Source organism: Monodon monoceros, unplaced genomic scaffold (assembly GCF_005190385.1).
Source record: "Monodon monoceros isolate NGI ecotype Baffin Bay Population unplaced genomic scaffold, NGI_Narwhal_1 Super_Scaffold_3, whole genome shotgun sequence".
Classification (NCBI taxonomy): Eukaryota; Metazoa; Chordata; class Mammalia; order Artiodactyla; family Monodontidae; genus Monodon; species Monodon monoceros.
This window is the reverse complement of record NW_021703780.1, coordinates 21,479,514-21,498,682: the sequence shown is the minus strand read 5'-3', so window position 1 is coordinate 21,498,682 and position 19,169 is coordinate 21,479,514. Positions and strand designations below refer to the sequence as shown.

At 38.3% G+C, this 19,169-nt stretch overlaps 2 protein-coding genes and 1 pseudogene across 3 annotated transcripts in view; 2 read left to right on the top strand and 1 right to left on the bottom strand.

Moving 5' to 3' along the window:
* The window catches only part of SLC17A1 (solute carrier family 17 member 1), a 218,727-nt gene that overhangs the window by 97,483 nt on the left and 102,075 nt on the right, over positions 1-19,169 (top strand). The gene's annotated exons all lie outside the window — the stretch shown is intronic.
* On the bottom strand, positions 13,944-14,338 carry LOC114906952 (annotated as a pseudogene).
* LOC114906954 (histone H2B type 1-A-like) lies at positions 14,625-15,008 on the top strand. The gene has a single exon (XM_029241974.1). It carries the CDS (start codon positions 14,625-14,627, stop codon positions 15,006-15,008), a length of 384 nt encoding a protein of 127 aa, XP_029097807.1.

The following is a 19,169-nucleotide window of genomic DNA, read 5'->3' as shown; positions in this document are numbered from 1 at the left end:
ACTGCTTGCTTAGATTTTATATTATTCTGTTTAGGACTTTTGCATCTGCTCGAGTAATTGAGATTGGCTTTGAGTTTTCCTGTGCTACCTTTGTCTAATTCTGGTTTCAGAGTAATGTTAGCTCATAGAACCCCACAGAAGTTGCTTCATTTTTCTGTTAGTTTACAAAACCTGGGATTTAAATTTTTAATTTATTTTCTTCTTATTATTTTCTTTTTAATTTCTGACAGAAATAGAAGGCATCCCAATAAGAATATACCATCAGAGAACTGTGTTCAGAAGTCACTGGAAATAATCCATTCTTTGTGGATTCATGTTACCAATATGATATACAGTCACCTTCATTCATGTCAGTCTGTTTTCAGAATTTGCTTATTTTCCTTTTGATGTAATTTTATTTCTTGAACCTGTGAAGTATGAACATGGTTCAAAATTTCCGTCCTTTACCCAAAAGTATCGCTCGATATGCATTTTTTCTGCATTCTTTCTTCACCTCATAGTATATCATGGAGCTCTTTCCCTACCAGCACATAAAGCTGATTCTCATTCATTTTCATGGCTTCCCAGGTGCTCCAGTGTGAATCTGTCCTGGAGATTATTCAACCTTTCCCCTATGGATGGACATTAACATTATTTCCATTTTATAATATATCACAAATAATGCTGCCTGAGCAACTTCGTACATTTTTGTTAATTCATATATGTAGAATCATATTTTTCAGGTAGATTCTTAAAAGTGGAATTCCTGAGTCCAAGGTTAAGGCATATGTTGCTTTGTTAGATATTACTAAACTTTCCCACCATATGTATTATATCATTTTACACTCCCACCAGCAATGCACATGTATGCCCATTTCTCCTTAGCACTGTCAGCTGGGTGGGTTGTAGGATTTTTGACTATCAGATAGGCAAGAATTGATATCCCAGTGTAGTTTTAACTTGCCCTTCATTTTGATTATAAATGAATATCTTTTCATGTATTTAAGGGTCATTTGCCTTTTTCTCTACTGTGAACTTTCTTTTCATCTTGTTAAATAAATGGGACTACACTGAATTTTACATCTTTAGGATGTTATATCATCCTGTCCACAAGTATAAGATGCCTTCTTGTTTATTTAAATCTCCTTTTGATTCTTTTAGGAATATTTAAAGTTTTTCTTATATAGGATTTACATTTCTTATTCAGTTTACTCCTAGATATTTCACATATTTTGCTTCTTTTGAAAATTTGGTCTTTTCCTTTTTTATAACTTCTAACTGGTTATAGTTTATAATTAATGCTATTGACTTTTGTCTTAGTTTCATATCCTGCCACTTTACTGAATTATCTTGCTTTTCATTGGTTCTCTTGGGTTATCTTCAAGAAAGTTCTGTTAGCCTGTTGCCTACAGATAGAGTGTGCCCTTTACTAATCTGATTCTTGGGCTCCCATTTGCTCCCTTTCCAATGCTCCTTATGAGAGCACTTATACGACACTTTCTATGCGTTGGTCAATGTTTGAAGCACTTTACACACATTTATACTTTTAATACTCACAACAAATCTACAAAATACTGTCATTATCCTTATTTCACAGAGAGGTTAAGTAACTTGCTTGTATGGAATGGAGTCAGGATACCAGCCCTTGACCCTGGCTATAGGGTCTGTCCTCTTACCCTCCACCTATTACAAAATAAAATCGTTTCCCTTAAATTTTCCTTCTTTTAGTTCAACCACCTTGGAATTCTTAGATTGGAGGAGACAAAAGCAAGAGGAGTTTCTTTTCTTTCTTTTTTTCTTCGTTTTCTTTTTCTAATACCCACTGTTCTCCTTAAGAATGTCAGGCATCCCTTCAGACTCTACTTGACTACTTTCCACTACAACCATTTACTTTAAAGCTTTTGAGTGGGTTTAATGCCATCAGGCTCCTCTCTCCCTCACTCTAATTTTCACTTCCCTTTCAATGAAAGATAAGCATTAAGAGCAACAACATTGGGGCTTCCCTGGTGGCGCAGTGGTTGAGAGTCCGCCTGCCGATGCAGGGGACACGGGTTCGTGCCCCGGTCCGGGAAGATCCCACATGCCGCAGAGCGGCTGTGCCTGTGAGCCATGGCCTTTGAGCCTGTGCGTCCGGAGCCTGTACTCCGCGACAGGAGAGGCCAAAACAGTGAGAGGCCCGCGTACCACAAAAAAAAAAAAAAAAAAAAGAGCAAAGACATCAGTATTGTTGCTACAGAAAAAGGGCAGAATGCACTTATTTGTTCAATATGCTAGAAAATGTGGAATTCTTATTGTGTTGAGTTAGTTTTGGCTTGGATTTGTCACACAATCTCTTGTTAGTGACAGAAGTCAAATTGAAATAGCATTTTAAAAAGAGAGACAGAAAAGTGGAGCGTGGTGGTTTGTGCTAAGTGGACTGAGACACCTCACATTATAAGAGCCTTTGGAACAAGCACACCTGTTGAGACTGGATATAAATGTATCTCTCCGTTCCTCACCCCAAACTTCCAAACTCATTTCTGTTGTTCCCCTTCACTTCACCTTTCTTCTCAATCTTTCCCAAGAGGCCGGAGACACTTCCTCAGCCCCTCCAGTCTCATTCACACCCTCATAAAAGAAAGAAAAATTATGTTCAAACCGCTGAAAATCTCAGAAAGCTCTGTCACTGGCTCAGCTCAGGCCACTTGCCTACTTTTGGGCCAATCACTGTGGCCCAGGAGAGCAGTTCTATTGGCAATAAGCCTGTGTAATTATCCCAGCATTTTTCAAACTGCAGTGTCCTACCCTGCCTTGAAATCAATTTAGTGAGCACCCAGAGCATGGTTTTTAAGAAATGTAAAAGGTTAGAACAGGATTAAAAATCTAATGACAATCTAAATTTCAAGAAAAACTAACTTTCACAGAGTAGTTACAAACAGAATTTACAAGGAAGGTGTCAAGATAACATTTTTAACTGGACTGTTTTATTGAAAGATTGTATATTGTTCTTTGGAATCTAGCCACAGCTCTTTCTCAGAAACTGTGTGCTTAGCCTTTGGTTTTTGGTTGGTTGTTTCCGTTCCCCAGAAATGCATATTACTTACTGGGCTTTGCTAACTGGAGACTTTACTGGCACTTGCCTCTGTGGTGGTGGCCCTTGGTTTCCCTTAATATCGGACTGGGCTTCCCTGGTGGTGCAGTGGTTGAGGGTCCGCCTGCCGATGCAGGAGACACGGGTTCTTGCCCCGGTCTGGGAAGATCGCACATGCCGCGGAGCGGCTGTGCCCGTGAGCCATGGCCGCTGAGCCTGCGTGTCCGGAGCCTGTGCTCCGCAACGGGAGAGGCCACAACAGTGAGAGGCCCGCGTACTGAAAAAAAAACAAATATCAGAGTGAACGCCCGCCCTGGGCGATGGTTGTGCAGAGTCAGGCAGGATGATGCCTGACTTGCAGCTGCCATGTTGTCTGCCAGGCCTTGCATCGACCCTCGCTCCGAGCAGACTCGCTCCTTGCCAGCCAGGGAGAAGACACGATAAACTTCTGCCTACCTGCTCCCCACCTCCAAAAGAGAGAAAGCTGAAAAACAAGAGTTAACACACGATTGAGGGAAATACCCGCAGGCTATTTTAGCTACTTGACTAAGGTATAAGGTGTGGTTAGTGTTCTGATTGGCTGATGTCAGGGAGGCATTTATCCAATCAGAGAGTTGAATTGGCAGTCCTACTTTTACTTTTATTCTACTATAATCATCCTCCAATCAGACCTGGTTGTTTCAAAACTCCATTTGAATATATGGACTATAAATGAATCCCTCCCACGGCATCCATGTAAATCATCAGTCTTTCTTAGAGAGCAAGTTGCGTTACAATGACTGATTTTCTGAAGGGTTTTTGTGAGTCTCTAAGAAAGGCGATTGAAAAGCGAGGACTGCAAATGTTGACATTACAACAGGAGTTGTGTTTGTTTGGCGAGTTCCTAAAGCAAGTTTGCTTCAAAATCCAGCTGTGGTAGTAGGATCAGGTTTTCTGGGAAACACCGCAAGTTAGAATTCGCTGCCTCTAGTACTGCCCAGAGAACTGCAAGGCTATTGGGCTGTTTTACTAGAACCCAAAGGGTTTATTCAGAGCCATTTCAAGTTCTTCCATCAAAGGAGTGTTTACTGTTTACTGACCATCTAGGACATCAGCAAGAAGTGAGTAATAATTTATCTCTATAATTTCGTTATTTTGGAATGTTATATGAATGAGATCATACAGTATATAACCTTTTGAGATTGACTTTATTTTCACACAGCATAATTCCCCAGAGATCCATCCAAGTTGTTGCATGTATCAGTAGCTTGTTCCTTTTTATTGTTGAATAGTATTCCATGGTATGGATAAACAACAGCATATTTAACACTCACCTATTAAAGGACATATTAGTGTTTTTCCAAGCTTTGACCACTACAAAATAAACAAATCAAAAACAAATAAACAAAACCCTGGTATAAACATTCACCCTCAGGTTTTTGTGTCAATGTAAATTTTCATTTCTCTGGGATGGATGCTCAGTAGTGGGAGTGCTGGATCACACAGTAAGCATATGTTTAGATTTTTAAGAAACTACCAAAATATTTTCCTCCACCTTCATGCCAGCATTTCATTTTTGTCACTATTTTTAATTTTAGTTGCCTAATGGGTATATATTAACATCTCATCATAGTCTTAATCTCATTTCTCTAATGGTTATTAATGTTAAACAGCTTTTCATGTGCTCTGCTTGCCATCTCTGTGTCTTCTGTGAAATGTCTCTGTGACATTTTGCCCATTTTGTAATGGGATAATTTGAGTTTGGGGTTTTTGTTGTTGTTGTTGTTTTTAACTATTGAGCTTGGAAAGCTCTTTATATACTCTAAAAATGAGCCTTTTGTCATATATGAAGTTTGCATATATTTCTTTTATGTCTATAGTTTGTCTTTTTATCCTTTCCACAGGGACTTTCACAAAACAAAAGTTTTTACTTTTGATGAGATTTACCAACTTTTTCTTTTCTGGATCGTTTGGGTTTCATTTTTGCCTAGCTCTCGATCCCCAATATTTTTATATATTTTTTTCTAAAAGGTTCATAGATTTATATTTTACATTTAACTCTACCATCCATTTTGAGTTACTTTTTGTAAGTGGTTTGAGGCTTAAGTGGAGGTTCTTATTTTTGCCTGTTGCTCCATCATCATTTGTTGAAAAAACTATTCTTCTTCATTGTATTTCTCTTCATCATTGTCTAAAATCGGTTGGCCATACTTGTGTGAGACAATTTGTGGGTTCTCTGTTCTGGTCCACTGATACATTTATCTATCCCTTTCCTGTTACTATACAGCCTTGATTACTGTAATACATAATAAATCTTGATATTGGGGAGAGTGATTCTTCCCACTTTATTCTTCTTTTTCAAAATTATTTTAGACATTGTACCTGGCAGCTATTAGTAGTTTTAGGAGGTTTTTTGTTTCTTTTGTTTTGTTTTGTTTGTAGATTCCTTTTTTTCTTCTACACAGACCATCATGTCATCTTTGAACAGAAGGAATTTTGTTTCCTTCTTTCAGATCCATATGCCTTTTTCTTTTTCTTGCCTGACTGTGCAATGGAGGACTTCAATGTGAAGTTGAATTTAATGGTGAGGATGGATATCTTTGCCTTGTTCTTGACCTTATGGGGAGGCATTGCGTCTCTTCATTAGTTATGGTGTTACCTGTAGGATATCTGTAGATGCCCTTCATTAGACACAGAAACTTCTCTTCTACTAATCTGTTGAGTTTTTAATCAGATAAGGTTGATGAATTTTGTCAAATGCTTTTTCTGCATTCACTGATGTGATCATGTTGTTTTTCTTTATACTGTTAATATGGTGGGTTACACTGATCGATTTTGAATATTGAACCAGTCTTACATTCTTTGATCTACATTGCTGGACTTGATTTGCTAATATTGTATCAATGTTCATAAGGAATATTGGTCTAGTTTTTGTTTGTACTGTTTTTGTCTGATTTTAGTATTAGGGTAATTTTGGACTCATAAAATGAGTTGGGAAGTATTTTATCTTCTTTTATATTCTGGAAGAAATTGTGTGAAATCAGTGTTATTTCTTCTTTAAAGATTCGGTAGAATTCTCCAGTGAAACCATCTAGATCTAGCGGTTTCATTTCCTGAAGGGTTTTAATTACTATTTCAGTTTCTTTAAGATATAAGAATATTTAATTTCTATAATTTATCTTAGATGAATTCTGCTAGTTTCTTTTCCCTTATTATCATTTTAATAGTCTGTTATTTTATCCCCTGTTTTGAGATTGGTAGTTTGTGTCTTCTCTCTTTTATTATCAGTCTTGATACAGCTTTTTCAATTGTATTGGTCTTTTTAAAAGACTTTTTGTTTCAATGATTTTTCTGTTGTTTTTCTGTTTTAATCTCATTGAGTTCTCCTCTTGTTTTTATTTTCTTTATGCTTAATTGAACTTACTTTGCTCTTCTTTTTCCATGTCTTAACATTGAAACTTAGATTAATGATTTGAGAACTTTTACCTTCTCTGATATAAACATTTAGTGCTAAATTTCCCTCTAAGCATGGCTTTCACTGCATTCTACAAATTTTTTAAATTAAACTTTTTTATTTTGAGATCATGGTAGATTCACATGCAGTTGTAAGAAATAATGCAGAGAGATACCATGCACCCTTTGCTCAGTTTCCCCCAAAGGTAACATCTTGCAAAACTTAGTACAATATCACAACCAGGATATTGCTGATGCTTTAATCAGGATATAGAATATTGCCATCACCGCAAGGATCCCTCATGTTGCCTTTTTATAGCCACAGATACTTCTCTGCTACCACCTCCTCAACTCTTGGGCCACTAATATCTGTTTCTTATGTCGTTTCAAGAATGTACTATAAATTGAATTTATAGTAGGTAATCTTTTGGAGTTGGCTTTTTTTTAATAGACTTTATTTTTTAAAGCAGTTTTAGGTTTAAAGCAGAAAAATTGTGCAGAAAGTACAGCGACTTCTCATGTACCTCCTCTTCTTCTACATTAGTGTGGTACATTTGTTACAATTAATGAACCACTATTGATATGTTATTATTAAAGTCTATAGTTTGTGTTAGGATTCACTCTTTGTGTTGTAAAGTTCTGTGGGTTTTGACAAATGCGTAATGTCGTGTATCTACCTTATAGTATCATACAGAGTGGTTTCCCTGCCCTAAAAATCCTGTGTGCTCCACTTGTTCATCCCTGCCCCCTCCCACCACCAAACCCTTGCAGCTGCTGGCCTTTTTACTATCTCTATCGTTTTACCTTTTCCATGATATGATTAGTTGGACTCATACAGTATGTAGTCTTTTCAGACTGGCTTCTTTCACTTAGCAGTATGCATTTAAGATTCCTCCATGCCTTTCCATGGCTTGATAGTTCATTTCTTTTTATCACTGAATAATACTCCGTTGTATGGGTGTAACATAGTTTATTTATCCATTCACCTGTTGAACAACATCTTGGTTGTTTCCAGTTTTTGGCAATTGTGCATAAAGCTGCTATAAACATTTTGTGTGTATGTGTGTGAATGTACATATAAACTCATTTGGATAAATAGCTACGAGCACTATTACTGGATCAAATAGCCAATGTTTACTATTGTAAGAAACTGTGTCTTCCAAAGTGGGCATACCATTTCGTGTTACAAACAGCAATGAGTGGGTGTTCCTGTTGCTTTATTTCCTACTTAGCATTTCATATTGTCAGTGTTTTGGATTTTGGTCATTCTAATAGGTGTGAGATAATAGTGGTATCTCATTGTGGTTTTAATTTGCAGTTCCCTAATAAAATATGGTATTGAATTCCTTTTCATGTGCTTATTTGCTGTCTGTATACCCTTTTTGGTGAAATGTCCCTTCATGCTTTTGCCCATTTTCTAATTGGATTCTTTAACATTTTCTAACTATTGGATTTTGGAAGTTCTTTATATATTCTAGATACTAGCCCTTTATCAAATATGTATTTTGCAACTATTTTCTTTGAACCTGTATCTTGTCTTTTCATCCTCTTAACAGAGTGTATTTCTTATGGTCACCATAACAGATTTTCACAAACTGGGTAGTTTAAAACAACAGAAATTTGTTCTCATGTAATATTGGTAGGACGAAGTCCAAAATCAGGTGCTGGCAGAATTGGTTCTTTCTGGATGCTCTGAGAGATAATTTGTCCCATGCTTCCCTTCTAGTTTCTGGTGGCTTCCAGGAATTTTGTGTTGCTTGATTTGTAGCTGCATCTCTTCAATCTCTGCTTTCATCTTCCGTGCAATCTTCTCTTCTGTGTGTCTTCTCTTCTGTCTCTTATAAGAATACTCGTTACTGGATTTAGGCCCTACTGGGGCCCTTGAGATGATCTGAGATCCTGGATAACCCAGAATGAACACAGATACCAACTAGAATCCAACAGAACCTGAGAGGTTGGGATTAAGGAGAATCAGAAGAAAGGTATCAGGAATGAAATGACTTATATCACACAGGATTTATTTTTTATATTTCTTTATGGTAACAAGAGGAGAGACTATTCATTTGGGAAAACCTAAATTTTGCTGCCAGATATTTTTGAGGGGAAAACTGTGATCTAATATCACTATTATATTTCAGTGAATGCAGCAAGCTTAGCTCTTATTTCCAGCATCATGTTATTTGGGTGCCATTAGTATATGATGGTCATATACTATTGGTTGATTAACACACTGATGAGTTTAGTTGGACCATGTAAGAAAGTAAAGTTCAAGATGGAAAAGACAAGAGGGTGTCACTTTTATTTCTACTGGGTAGAAAGGGCTTGGAGGCAAACTTAGTTAAATGTGATCCAGGTCTGATAAAATTTCAAGATTTTAGATGACTCATTGGGTAAGAGAAGGAACCATGAGTGACAGACTGACGTTATCTCACTGCCCTCATATGGATTCTGGCAGTAGAGGTAAGGATTGAAAAGATGACTCCATGGAATGGATCCCCACCCAGAAAGGATGACCCCGTCAGAATGTTCTGATGATCCACAAATACTCTCAAAGGGCCAGCCATACTCCTTTTTTGGTGTTAAATTTGTCTTTTAATTGCCTTATATCATTAGAAGAAGGAGGAAAATTCCATCCCTTAACTAAATTTTATCCTTCTCCTCTGCCTCTCTCTCCCTTATTCTGTGTTTATCTCTCAATGGTACACCATGATTAAAAACAAGGCCATTTTCATTTCAGTACTAAAAAAAGTACAGAGATGAAGGACCCAGATTAATGACCAAACACATTTCATTGACAGTGGTGCTGGAGAGAGGGTTTTCGTTGTGCCAAGTTGAAAGCTGTCCCTTGAATTTGCCAGGCAAATGTGCTTGCAAGTGAAACACGTAGTTGAAATATATTAAGGAAAGATAGGGGAGACATTAAAAGTAACCTGAATAACCCTGAGAACAGAAAGAAAAGCTACTGGGACTGAGTCCTTAGAGCGTGGAATCTCAGCAGCCACAGAATTTTTTTCTGATGTTGCCTTCATTTTCTTAATTTGTTCTAAGAACAAGAGATTAGCCACTGACGGCTCTAGATTAATTTTCTAAAGTCTTCAGATTTCCCTGCACCTATACAAATGCGTCCCTTCAATTTCCAGATCTGAGAATCCCAGGAAAGATTGGGTGGCATTCCCACTCTTTGAATGAATATTTTGGCCCAGAGAGTGCAGTTTCTTTCTTGGCTAAACCTGTGTGCCTCATGAGCTGCTTGGATCAGCCGTTCCTCTCATTTCAGCGTTCCAAACAGCAAATCATGAACCATTTGTGAAGGAGGATACTCAAGAGAACAGTTGAACAAAACGGAATAATTAAGAACAGTAATCTCAGAATCCTTCCACAGTGGCACATTGTTTATGAAAACTTTTAAGTTATTTGTATGCATGTGTATTTCTGAGTGTGATTTTGCTCATATAGTAAAACGGATTTCTTAATGTGTTGTAGGAAAAAAAAAGAAAAACTCAGTGTACTGCATTGAATATAAATCTGTGTATTTGAATTCCGTCCGTGCTGCTGCTTGTGTAACTCATTACTCACAGCAGCAAGGCAGTTTCCCCCGTCTTGCGTAATAGACTGCATTAGAGCCTGATTGCTCACTTAACCCCTGGGCTCCTCATTTACCCATTTAGATAGTAATCAGACGTACTTATTTCCCCTTCTGGGCTTCAGCATCAAGCCTCATTTATCCTTGTTTCTCCTGATTTCGTATGTCTTTAACCCCCCTTCTTCTCCCCAATTTTTCCATAGTCTGATTCCAGTGGAATATTACAATTCTTTTACTAAGTGTTTGGTATGGCTTTCTGAAATTATAAATGAAAAACTGCTATCAATCACCAAAAAGCACGATTTTATTTTACTTATTAAAATGGCTTCTCGTATAACAGTTTGCATGAACTGAGGATAAAAGATTAACACCAGCATTTAAAAAAATTCTTTTTTAATTTTTATTCTATTTTGAAGTGTAGTTGATTAACAAATGTTATGTTAGTTTTCGGTGTACAGCATAGTGATTGAGTTATACGTGTATCTATTCTTTTTCAAGTTCTTTTCCCATTTAGGTTATTACAGAATATTGAGCAGAGTTCCCTGTGACATACAGTAGGTCCTTGCTGGTTACCTATTTTAAATATAGCAGTGTGTATATGTCAGTCTCCAACTCCCAATCTATCCCTCTCCCCTACTCTCCCCCCTCTCCCCTCTCCCCCGTAACCATAACTTCATTCTCTAATTCTGAGTCTGTTTCTGTTTTGTAAATAAGTTCATTTATATCATTTTCTTCTGGATTTCACATGTAAGAGATATCATATGATGTTCGTCTTTCTCTGTCCTACTTACTGCACTTAGTATGATAATCTCCAGGTCCATCCATGTTGCTGCATATGGCATGATTTCATCTTTTTAATGGCTAATATTCCATTGTATATATGTACCACATCTTCTTCATCCATTCATCTGTTGATGGACATTTAGGTTGCTTCCATGTCTTGACTATTGTAAATAGTGCTTCAGTGAACACTGGGGTGCATGTATCTTTTTGAATTATGGTTTCCTCCAGATATATGCCCAGGACTGGGATTGCTGGATCATACGCTAGCTCTATTTTTAGTTTTTTAAGGAAACTCCATACTGTTCTCCTTAGTGGTTGTATCAATTTACATTCTCACCAACAGTGTAGAATGTACTGTTGGTGGGAATGTAAACCAACATTTTCTCCACACCCTCTCCAGCACTGATTATTTCTAGACTTTCTGATGATGGCCATTCTGACTGATGTAAGGTGATATCTCATTGTAGTTTTGATTTGTATTTCTCTAGTAATTAGCGATGTTGAGCATATTTTCATGTACCTCTTGGCCATCTGTATGTCTTCTTTGGAGAAATGTCTATTTAGGTCTTCTGCCCATTTTTTGCTTGGGTTGTTTGGTTTTTTGATATTGAGCAGCGTGAGCTGTTTGTAAATTATGGAGATTAATCCCTTGTCGGTCGTATTGTTTGCAAATATTTTCTCCCATTCTGTGGGTTGTTTCTTCGTTTTGTTTATGGTTTCCTTTGCTGTGCAAAAGCTTTTGAGTTTAATTGGGTCCCATTTATTTATGTTTTTATTTCCATTACTCTAGGAGATGCATCAAAAAAGATATTGCTGCGATTTATGTCAAAGTGTTCTGCCTATGTTTTCCTCTAAGTTTTTTAGTATCCGGTCCTACATTTAAGGCCTTTAATCCATTTTGAGTTTATTTTTGTGTATGGTGTTAAAGACTGTTCTAATTTCAACACCAGCATTTTGAAGGAGCCATAATTAATATTACATTGAATATAAATGACTCATTGAAATGTTATTATTTTTGAAACTTTGTCACAGCTCCTTTTCTGAAAGATGGCTCTGAAGAGAACTGTTGATTTCCAATATAATTATTTCCCAGTTAATTGTGAAGCATTACCCTGCAGGTGTTACTTGCACCTACTTTTATCTCCCTTTTGTTACAGCAGAATCCTTTTAATATTTCTAAATTATTTGTCTAACATAGTCCAGAATAGTATTAAAATATGATAAAGGCATTCCCTGGTGGCGCAGTGGTTGAGGGTCCGCCTGCCCATACAGTGGACACGGGTTCGTGCCCCGGTCCGGGAGGATCCCACATGCCGCAGAGCGGCTGGGCCCATGAGCCATGGCCGCTGAGCCTGCGCATCCGGAGCCTGTGCTCCGCAACGGGAGAGGCCACAACAGTGAGAGGCCCGTGTACCGCAAAAAAAAAAAAAAAAAAAGATAAAAAATCTGCTAACAGTAACTACTATTATTGCACTAAGAAACAAAAACTATCCAACTAAACATACTAGCAAATGTTAAGCATCTTCTGAGTTTAACAAGACTATTTTTCCCTTTGGCTTTATAAAGTGAATTGTTTGCTTTCACTCAACATTGAAACAACCTCACATTCTTAGATCGCCATTTGTCATTGTTTGGTAATTTTTTAATGGGCTGCCAAAGTTGGTTCACATTTAATGGAGATTTATGGGTTATTTAAAACATATTGCACTGCACTTAGCATGCTTTTTTCATTAAATTTTATATTTCTTCAAAAATACATATTTTTTCATAATCTGGAGCCACTTCCTTAGCCATAGATTTCTCTTTTCCTTAAATATCTAAGAGGATGGTAGCTCATCGACTTTTTTTCCCATTTATCTTAGTCTTCACTGCTTTCTAGGTTCAATTTAAGCAATTTATATTTTTCCAGAAACTCTTACATTTCATCAGTATTTTTAAATTTTTTTTTAAACTGTGTTTTCGTAATTTTAGAACACTTCGATTCTATATATAGGTTTGGGTATACGTTTATAGACAAGAGTAGTGTTCAAATTTTAACTTGGTAACTGTTTAAGGAATTTTTAAACTATAAATATGTAGATTTTTGTTTTGTTTGGAAATTTTTGATGCTTTCATTTTCGTACAAAAATTTTGTATTTGGCTGCTTTCTTATTTGTCAGTTGTCTCTGTGGGTGTTTACTCATAGGCAGTGCTAAAAGATCAACAAAATATTTTGCTTCATTTTCAGTGGTTAAATCTGTTGAATTCAGTGCCTACTATTCCTGAATAATTGGTGGTAGAAAGCTGCCTTGTCACATTACTTACCCACTCTAATATTGATAGTATTTTACCATTAAAATGGTATGTCTTGTTTGAGATTTATCCTACACACTATCAACCTGTTTGCTGTTTTTCATGTAATTAGCTGTCAAGTATGTCTTTTATCTTTTGGCTTAACATGTCATGCTTAGCGATTTCAGGATATAGAACCATCCTAGAACTCTTGGAAATCCCTTGCTATAAAGCACTTGAGAGAACAAGAAGCCGTGATGCATACTGACTTGCTAGCTGCTTGGCTGACATTCTGTTGACATGCTCTCCAAACATGAGTTAAGCCAAAAGCTGCAACTTCACAAGTCTTTCTTTGCTTTTAATCCACTCATTTAGTCTAACTTTATCCTCCCTAAAGATCATGCGTCTTAATTCTTTCTTGGGAATTGTGTTCATTGTCAGAACAATCCTAAATTTGCTTCTTTCCCCAAGGAGAATGGCATCTCCTCCAACCCCACCCCCATCCCGCCAGGAGCCCGCTAGGATGTTTGCTCTATCTACTCTGAAATGTAAAAAATGTACACCCAAGTTCACGAGTTTTGTTGTAAAAAATTTTATGAAGTTAAACTGTTTCAGGGGTGTCACCGGAGCTACATAACTTCCAGAGTCCAGAGTTTCTGTTAGCGTTAGTTGTGGTGAGTTCTTTTTTGGTGCCAATCACTGGTCTGTAGTCTCTTTCTAAACCTAAGCTGTTTCTCAGTAATTGTGAGTGGCTTTGGTTTCAGTTTGGGGCTTTTCTCCTTTAGACATTCAGGTTACTCACTTGGCTTTGCAACTTGTGAAGTGTTACTTGCACTGAACCTTATGGCGGTGGCTCTCGGTCTTCCTGGGCAGCAGCACTGCCTGGATGCTGGGTAGGACACCGCCGTGAGCGATGGTCACACCGCCCAGCAGCTTGTTGAGCTCTTCGTCATTACGGATGGCCAATTGCAGGTGACGCGGGACGACGCGCATCTCCTCGTTGTCATGGGTCGCATTGCCCGCCAGCTCCAGGACCTCGGCCGTCAGGTACTCCAGCACCGCTGCCAGGTAAACCAGTGTGCCGGCCCCAATCCGCTCGACGTAATTGCCCTTGCGGAGAAGGTGGTGGACTCGGCCCACAGGGAACTGCAGGCCGGCTCTGTACGAACGAGATTTGGCCTTAGTGCGTGCTTGCCACCCTGCTTGCCACGTCCAAACATTACTATAAGAATACTAATCTGTTATAATGGAAACAAATACCGTTAGAGCAGGTACGGGGTCTATTTATAGTCTCACGGTGGGTTGTGATTTACTATTTGATTGGCTGAAACCCTTATATCCAATCAGAGAACCATACTGGAATCACCTCATTTACATACACGTCACTACCCGTTATCCAATCAGATGTGAGCTGCCCAATACGTCATCTGAGCTCCGCGCATATAAATATCACGCTTCAACAGAGCAACTGCCACTGGTTTTCTGTCTTACAGTTGTGGGTTAACCATGCCGGAGCAGGGTTCTAAGAGCAGTGCTAGTTCCTTGAAAGGCTATAAGAAAGCCGTGACTAAAACTCAGAAAAAGGAGGAGAAAAAGCGCAAGAGATATCGCAAAGAGAGCTATTCAGTTTATATCTATAAAGTACTGAAACAAGTTCATCCGGATACTGGTATTTCTTCGAAGGCTATGAGTATTATGAATTCACTTGTTACTGATATGTTTGAGCGCATTGCAGCGGAGGCGTCCCGCCTGGTGCGTTACAACAAGTGTTCGACCGTCACATCCAGGGAGATCCAGACAGCAGTGCGCTTGCTGCTTCCTGGGGAGTTGGCCAAGCACGCAGTGTCCGAGGGCACCAAGGCTGTCAGTAAATACAGTAGTTCCAAGTAAAGAAATTCAGACTTTTGTAACCCAAAGGCTCTTTTAAGAGCCACTTAACTTTCTAGAGAGTTGTAGGCTTTTTACTTGGCTGCTCGGTGTGTGTGGGCAGGCTTACTCTTAGAGTGAGCTATAGCTGTTATGCTAGTAACCGTCAGATTCACTTTGCTGCCTTTAGTGTGGTTAAGAAATACGTAGATAACTCGTCTGTCTCACGTGACTATTAACCAGAATGATTTCAGGTGAAATCCCGGATCTCTTAAGCATATCAAAGAATAGAGCTCTCTTGAGTTGAACAGAGCTCCTTTAAGTCAGTCTTAAGAGAGGGTGGGTCGAGTGCCATGAGAAACGTGGCTTGCTCTTCTCTGGGTTATGTCCTGTTTTAAGTACTTTCTATCGAGAGACTGAAAGGGAACTGAAGCTGTGGAAAGACAAAGAACATAGGCAAGTTCAGCATGGGAGTGTTAAGGCTGTTTTGCTTCCGGTCTACATTTTCTGTAGTGTGTGAAAATTCTTTCTATAGATCAGGTTAGGTGCCCTACATCTGCTGAGATTTCGAGTCCAATAGTTCCTTGGTCTGGTGATATCATCTGTACATTATTGGGGTGTCTAAACTAGGCTGTTTGTTAAAAACAGCTTGATATTGGGGTGTGGAGGTCTTGCCATATCAAGTAATCCATATTGGAGTCACACAATCTGGCTAACCACAACCGACTGGCAAACAAGTAACACTGACTGAATTTTTGGGGGGCGTTACTTTTCTTCCAAGTTATAATAGGATCACTTGCATTTTGTTTTATGAGAGGATCATTAAATTGGTGTTTGTGTCCTATATTACTGGACTCCAATACTAACATGTTCCAAATTGGGTCATAGGGTGTTTATCAAGTCAAGGGACTTTGGGTGGAAGATCTACTCTGTCACGATCGTCTGGACTCTTAGCAGACAAGCATTAAAAAGTGACAAATGACACTGAAATTAACATTAAAAAAGATCAAATTACTACTTCCCACAAACCAGTAGTTTAGCTGGACTCAATTCGTTAATTTATATTTTTCATTCTTCCCTTTTAATAACAAGATTTCGTGCTCATGTGTGTCTACCTTACAGTTAAAAAATACTTTAGTATCATTTGGTAGAATGTGTGTACTAAAACTCCACAGGAAAAAAAAAAAGTGCCCTACATTTCTGCACAGAAACAGACCCTACAAGAACCTCTGAATATCTTAACTGGGAATCATCCAAGGAGTTAACAGATGGGGCATCTGTGCCACATTGTCTGGGAGGGGAGGCATCATCTCCAAGCAGGGGTCCCAGCTGCCCCCATAAGATCTTGTGAAACAGCAGATGTCTGTATAGCTCCCAAATCCTTGTCAACTCTTGAGTTGAAAAGCAAGCAGTTTTTCCATGCTGGTTTTTGCCTTAGCAGTATGTGTTTAGATTCACCCATTTTGTTATGTGAATTAAGAGCTTGTTCCTTTTAATGGTTGACTAGTATTCCATTGTATGCATAAACCACAGTTTGTCTATCCATTCATCTAATGAAGGGATCTTAGTTGCTTCCACTTTTTAGCTGTAGTTGTTATATAACTATTCACATGCAAGTTTTTGTGTGGACATAAGTTTTCAAATCAGTTGGGTAAGTATTACCAGGAGCACAGCTGCTGGATGGTAGGCTCAACAGTATGTTTAGCTTTATAAGAAACTGTCAGACTGTCTTCGAAAGCGGCTGTGCCATTCTGCATTCCTACCAACAATGAATGAGTGTTCCCGTTGCTCCATATCCTCCTCAGCATTTGGTAATGTACAATATTTTGGATGTTATCCATTCTAATCGATGTTTAATATCTCATCGTTTTAATTTGCATTTTCCTAATAAATGATATTGAGGATCTTTTGGTATGCTAATTTACCATCTGTAAATTTTTTTTTTTTTTTTTTTGCGGTACGCAGGCCTCTCACTGTTGCGGCCTCTCCTGTTGCGGAGCACAGGCTCCGGACGCGCAGGCCCAGCGGCCATGGCTCACGGGCTCAGCCGCTCCGCGGCATGTGGGATCTTCCCGGACCGGGGCACGAACCCGTGTCCCCTGCATCAGCAGGCGGACTCCCAACCACTGCGCCACTAGGGAAACCCCCATCTGTAAATTTTTTTGGTGAAGTGTCTATCCAGTTCTTTTGCCTATTCTTTAATTGGGTTATTTTCTTATTGTTTCGTTACAAGCATTCTTTTTTCTGTTTTCTTGGACACAAGTCCCGTTTCACATAAATGATTTGAAAATATTTTCTCCTGGTCTGTGGTCTATTTTTACAGTATCCTAGCAGAAGTTTTTAATTTCACAAATGTCTGGTAGAAATATAATGCAAGCCACAAATACTGATCATATATGTCACGTTAAACGTTCCAGTACCCACATAGCATAAAAAAAAAGTGAAATGAATTTTAATCAAATATTTTGTTTAGTCCAGTTTATCTAAAATGTCAATGTGTAATAAGGGTTAAATTATAATGATTTACATTTTTAAAAATTAGGACTTTGAAATTCAATGTGTATTTTATACTTACAGCATATCTCATGCAACATTTCAAGTGCTCAGTAACCGCATCTGGCTAGTGGCCACCATATTGGACACTGTAGCACTAAACTCTTTCTCTAGGCAACCTAAGTCATACCCTTGCTGTAAATACCTACAGCAGACGATTCACGAACTATATCTGCAGTCCAGGGCTCTCCATGAACTGCAGACCAGTAACTGCTTACTTAATATTACCACCCTGATGGTGCTCATCCATCTCTAAAAATTTCTCTCCACAAGGGTTTCCAGTGTATCCTGACAGACCTGTTTTCAAATTCCAATGTTCCCTATATCCATGGGGCCACCCCAATCACATGGTTTTCCAAGCCAGAAATGTATTTTTTCCTTGATAGTGCCTCTGTTCAACCTCCATTTCAATCTTTTGACAACATATGGAGATTTTATTTCCTAAATATTTTATTATTATCTGACTTCTTTTGTCATCTCCACTGCCAACATTTTTGTCCAAGCCCCCATCGTCTCTCGCCTGGGTTACTGTCTCTAACTAGACTCACTGCTCCTAATGTTTTCTTTCTAAAATCCACTCTCCATACAACTGACAAAGTAATCTTAGATAAGAAAAATATTGTCACTAACCATTAACTGAAAGTTAGTATTTCTTTCAGTTTTGAATATAGCGAATAGACCAGCGTCACATTAGCTATACCTGTGACTTTATTGCCAATGAAAACCATAGTTATAGTCCTAGCACTTAACCAGATATATCAAAATATTGTTTAGGCTCATCCCAACCTCAGAATATTATAATTTTGATCTTGCTATTTGAAGCACAAAGAAGCACAAATATTACTGTATCAAACAATATTTTTAAAACTGTTTCAACCTGGCATTGTTTTATTATTAAAATTCATATTTTACTTTATGTACTTAGAAATTTATTTTAGGAAGATGTATATAGGATCAACTAGACTTTCAAAGAAATCCATAATACAATAAAAGCTAAGAACCCCTGTTTAAGGATTCCAGCAAATACCTTACATATAAAGTAGACTAGAGACAGATGATATAAAAATCAGATGGCAGAATTCCACTAATAATCCAGTTGGGAGCAGATAACTGAATCTTCCTTGGCTGTTAGACTGATTGCTTCATCAAGGATGCCAGTTCTACAGCCACAGGATACTGGGGTTACTAGGGTATCCCACTCAATTCATGCATGTGTGTCTGCTGGAAACACACATCTTGATTATTATTGTTTTTATCACTGAAACAATTTCTCACATTACTTCTGCTAACCATCAGCCCTCTAGTGTGATTGGAGATGAAGAGCTAAAGAACTTGTAGTGGGTGAAAAGAACTTGTAGGGGGTGAAAAGAACTTGTAGTGGGTCAAATGATGACTAACCTCTTCTGGAGAGTGAATTCCTCATTAGAAAAGTCCATTTATTAGTTTCCTAGGGCTGCTGCAACAAGTTACCAAAAACTGGTTGGCGTAAAACAGAAATATATTCTTGCACTGTTTTGGAGGCCAAGAAGTCCAAAATCACAGTGTCAGTAGGGTTGATTCCTTGTGGAGACGCTGAGGGAGAATCTATTCTATGCCTTACCTGGCTTCTGGCGGCAGCTGGCAATCTTCGGT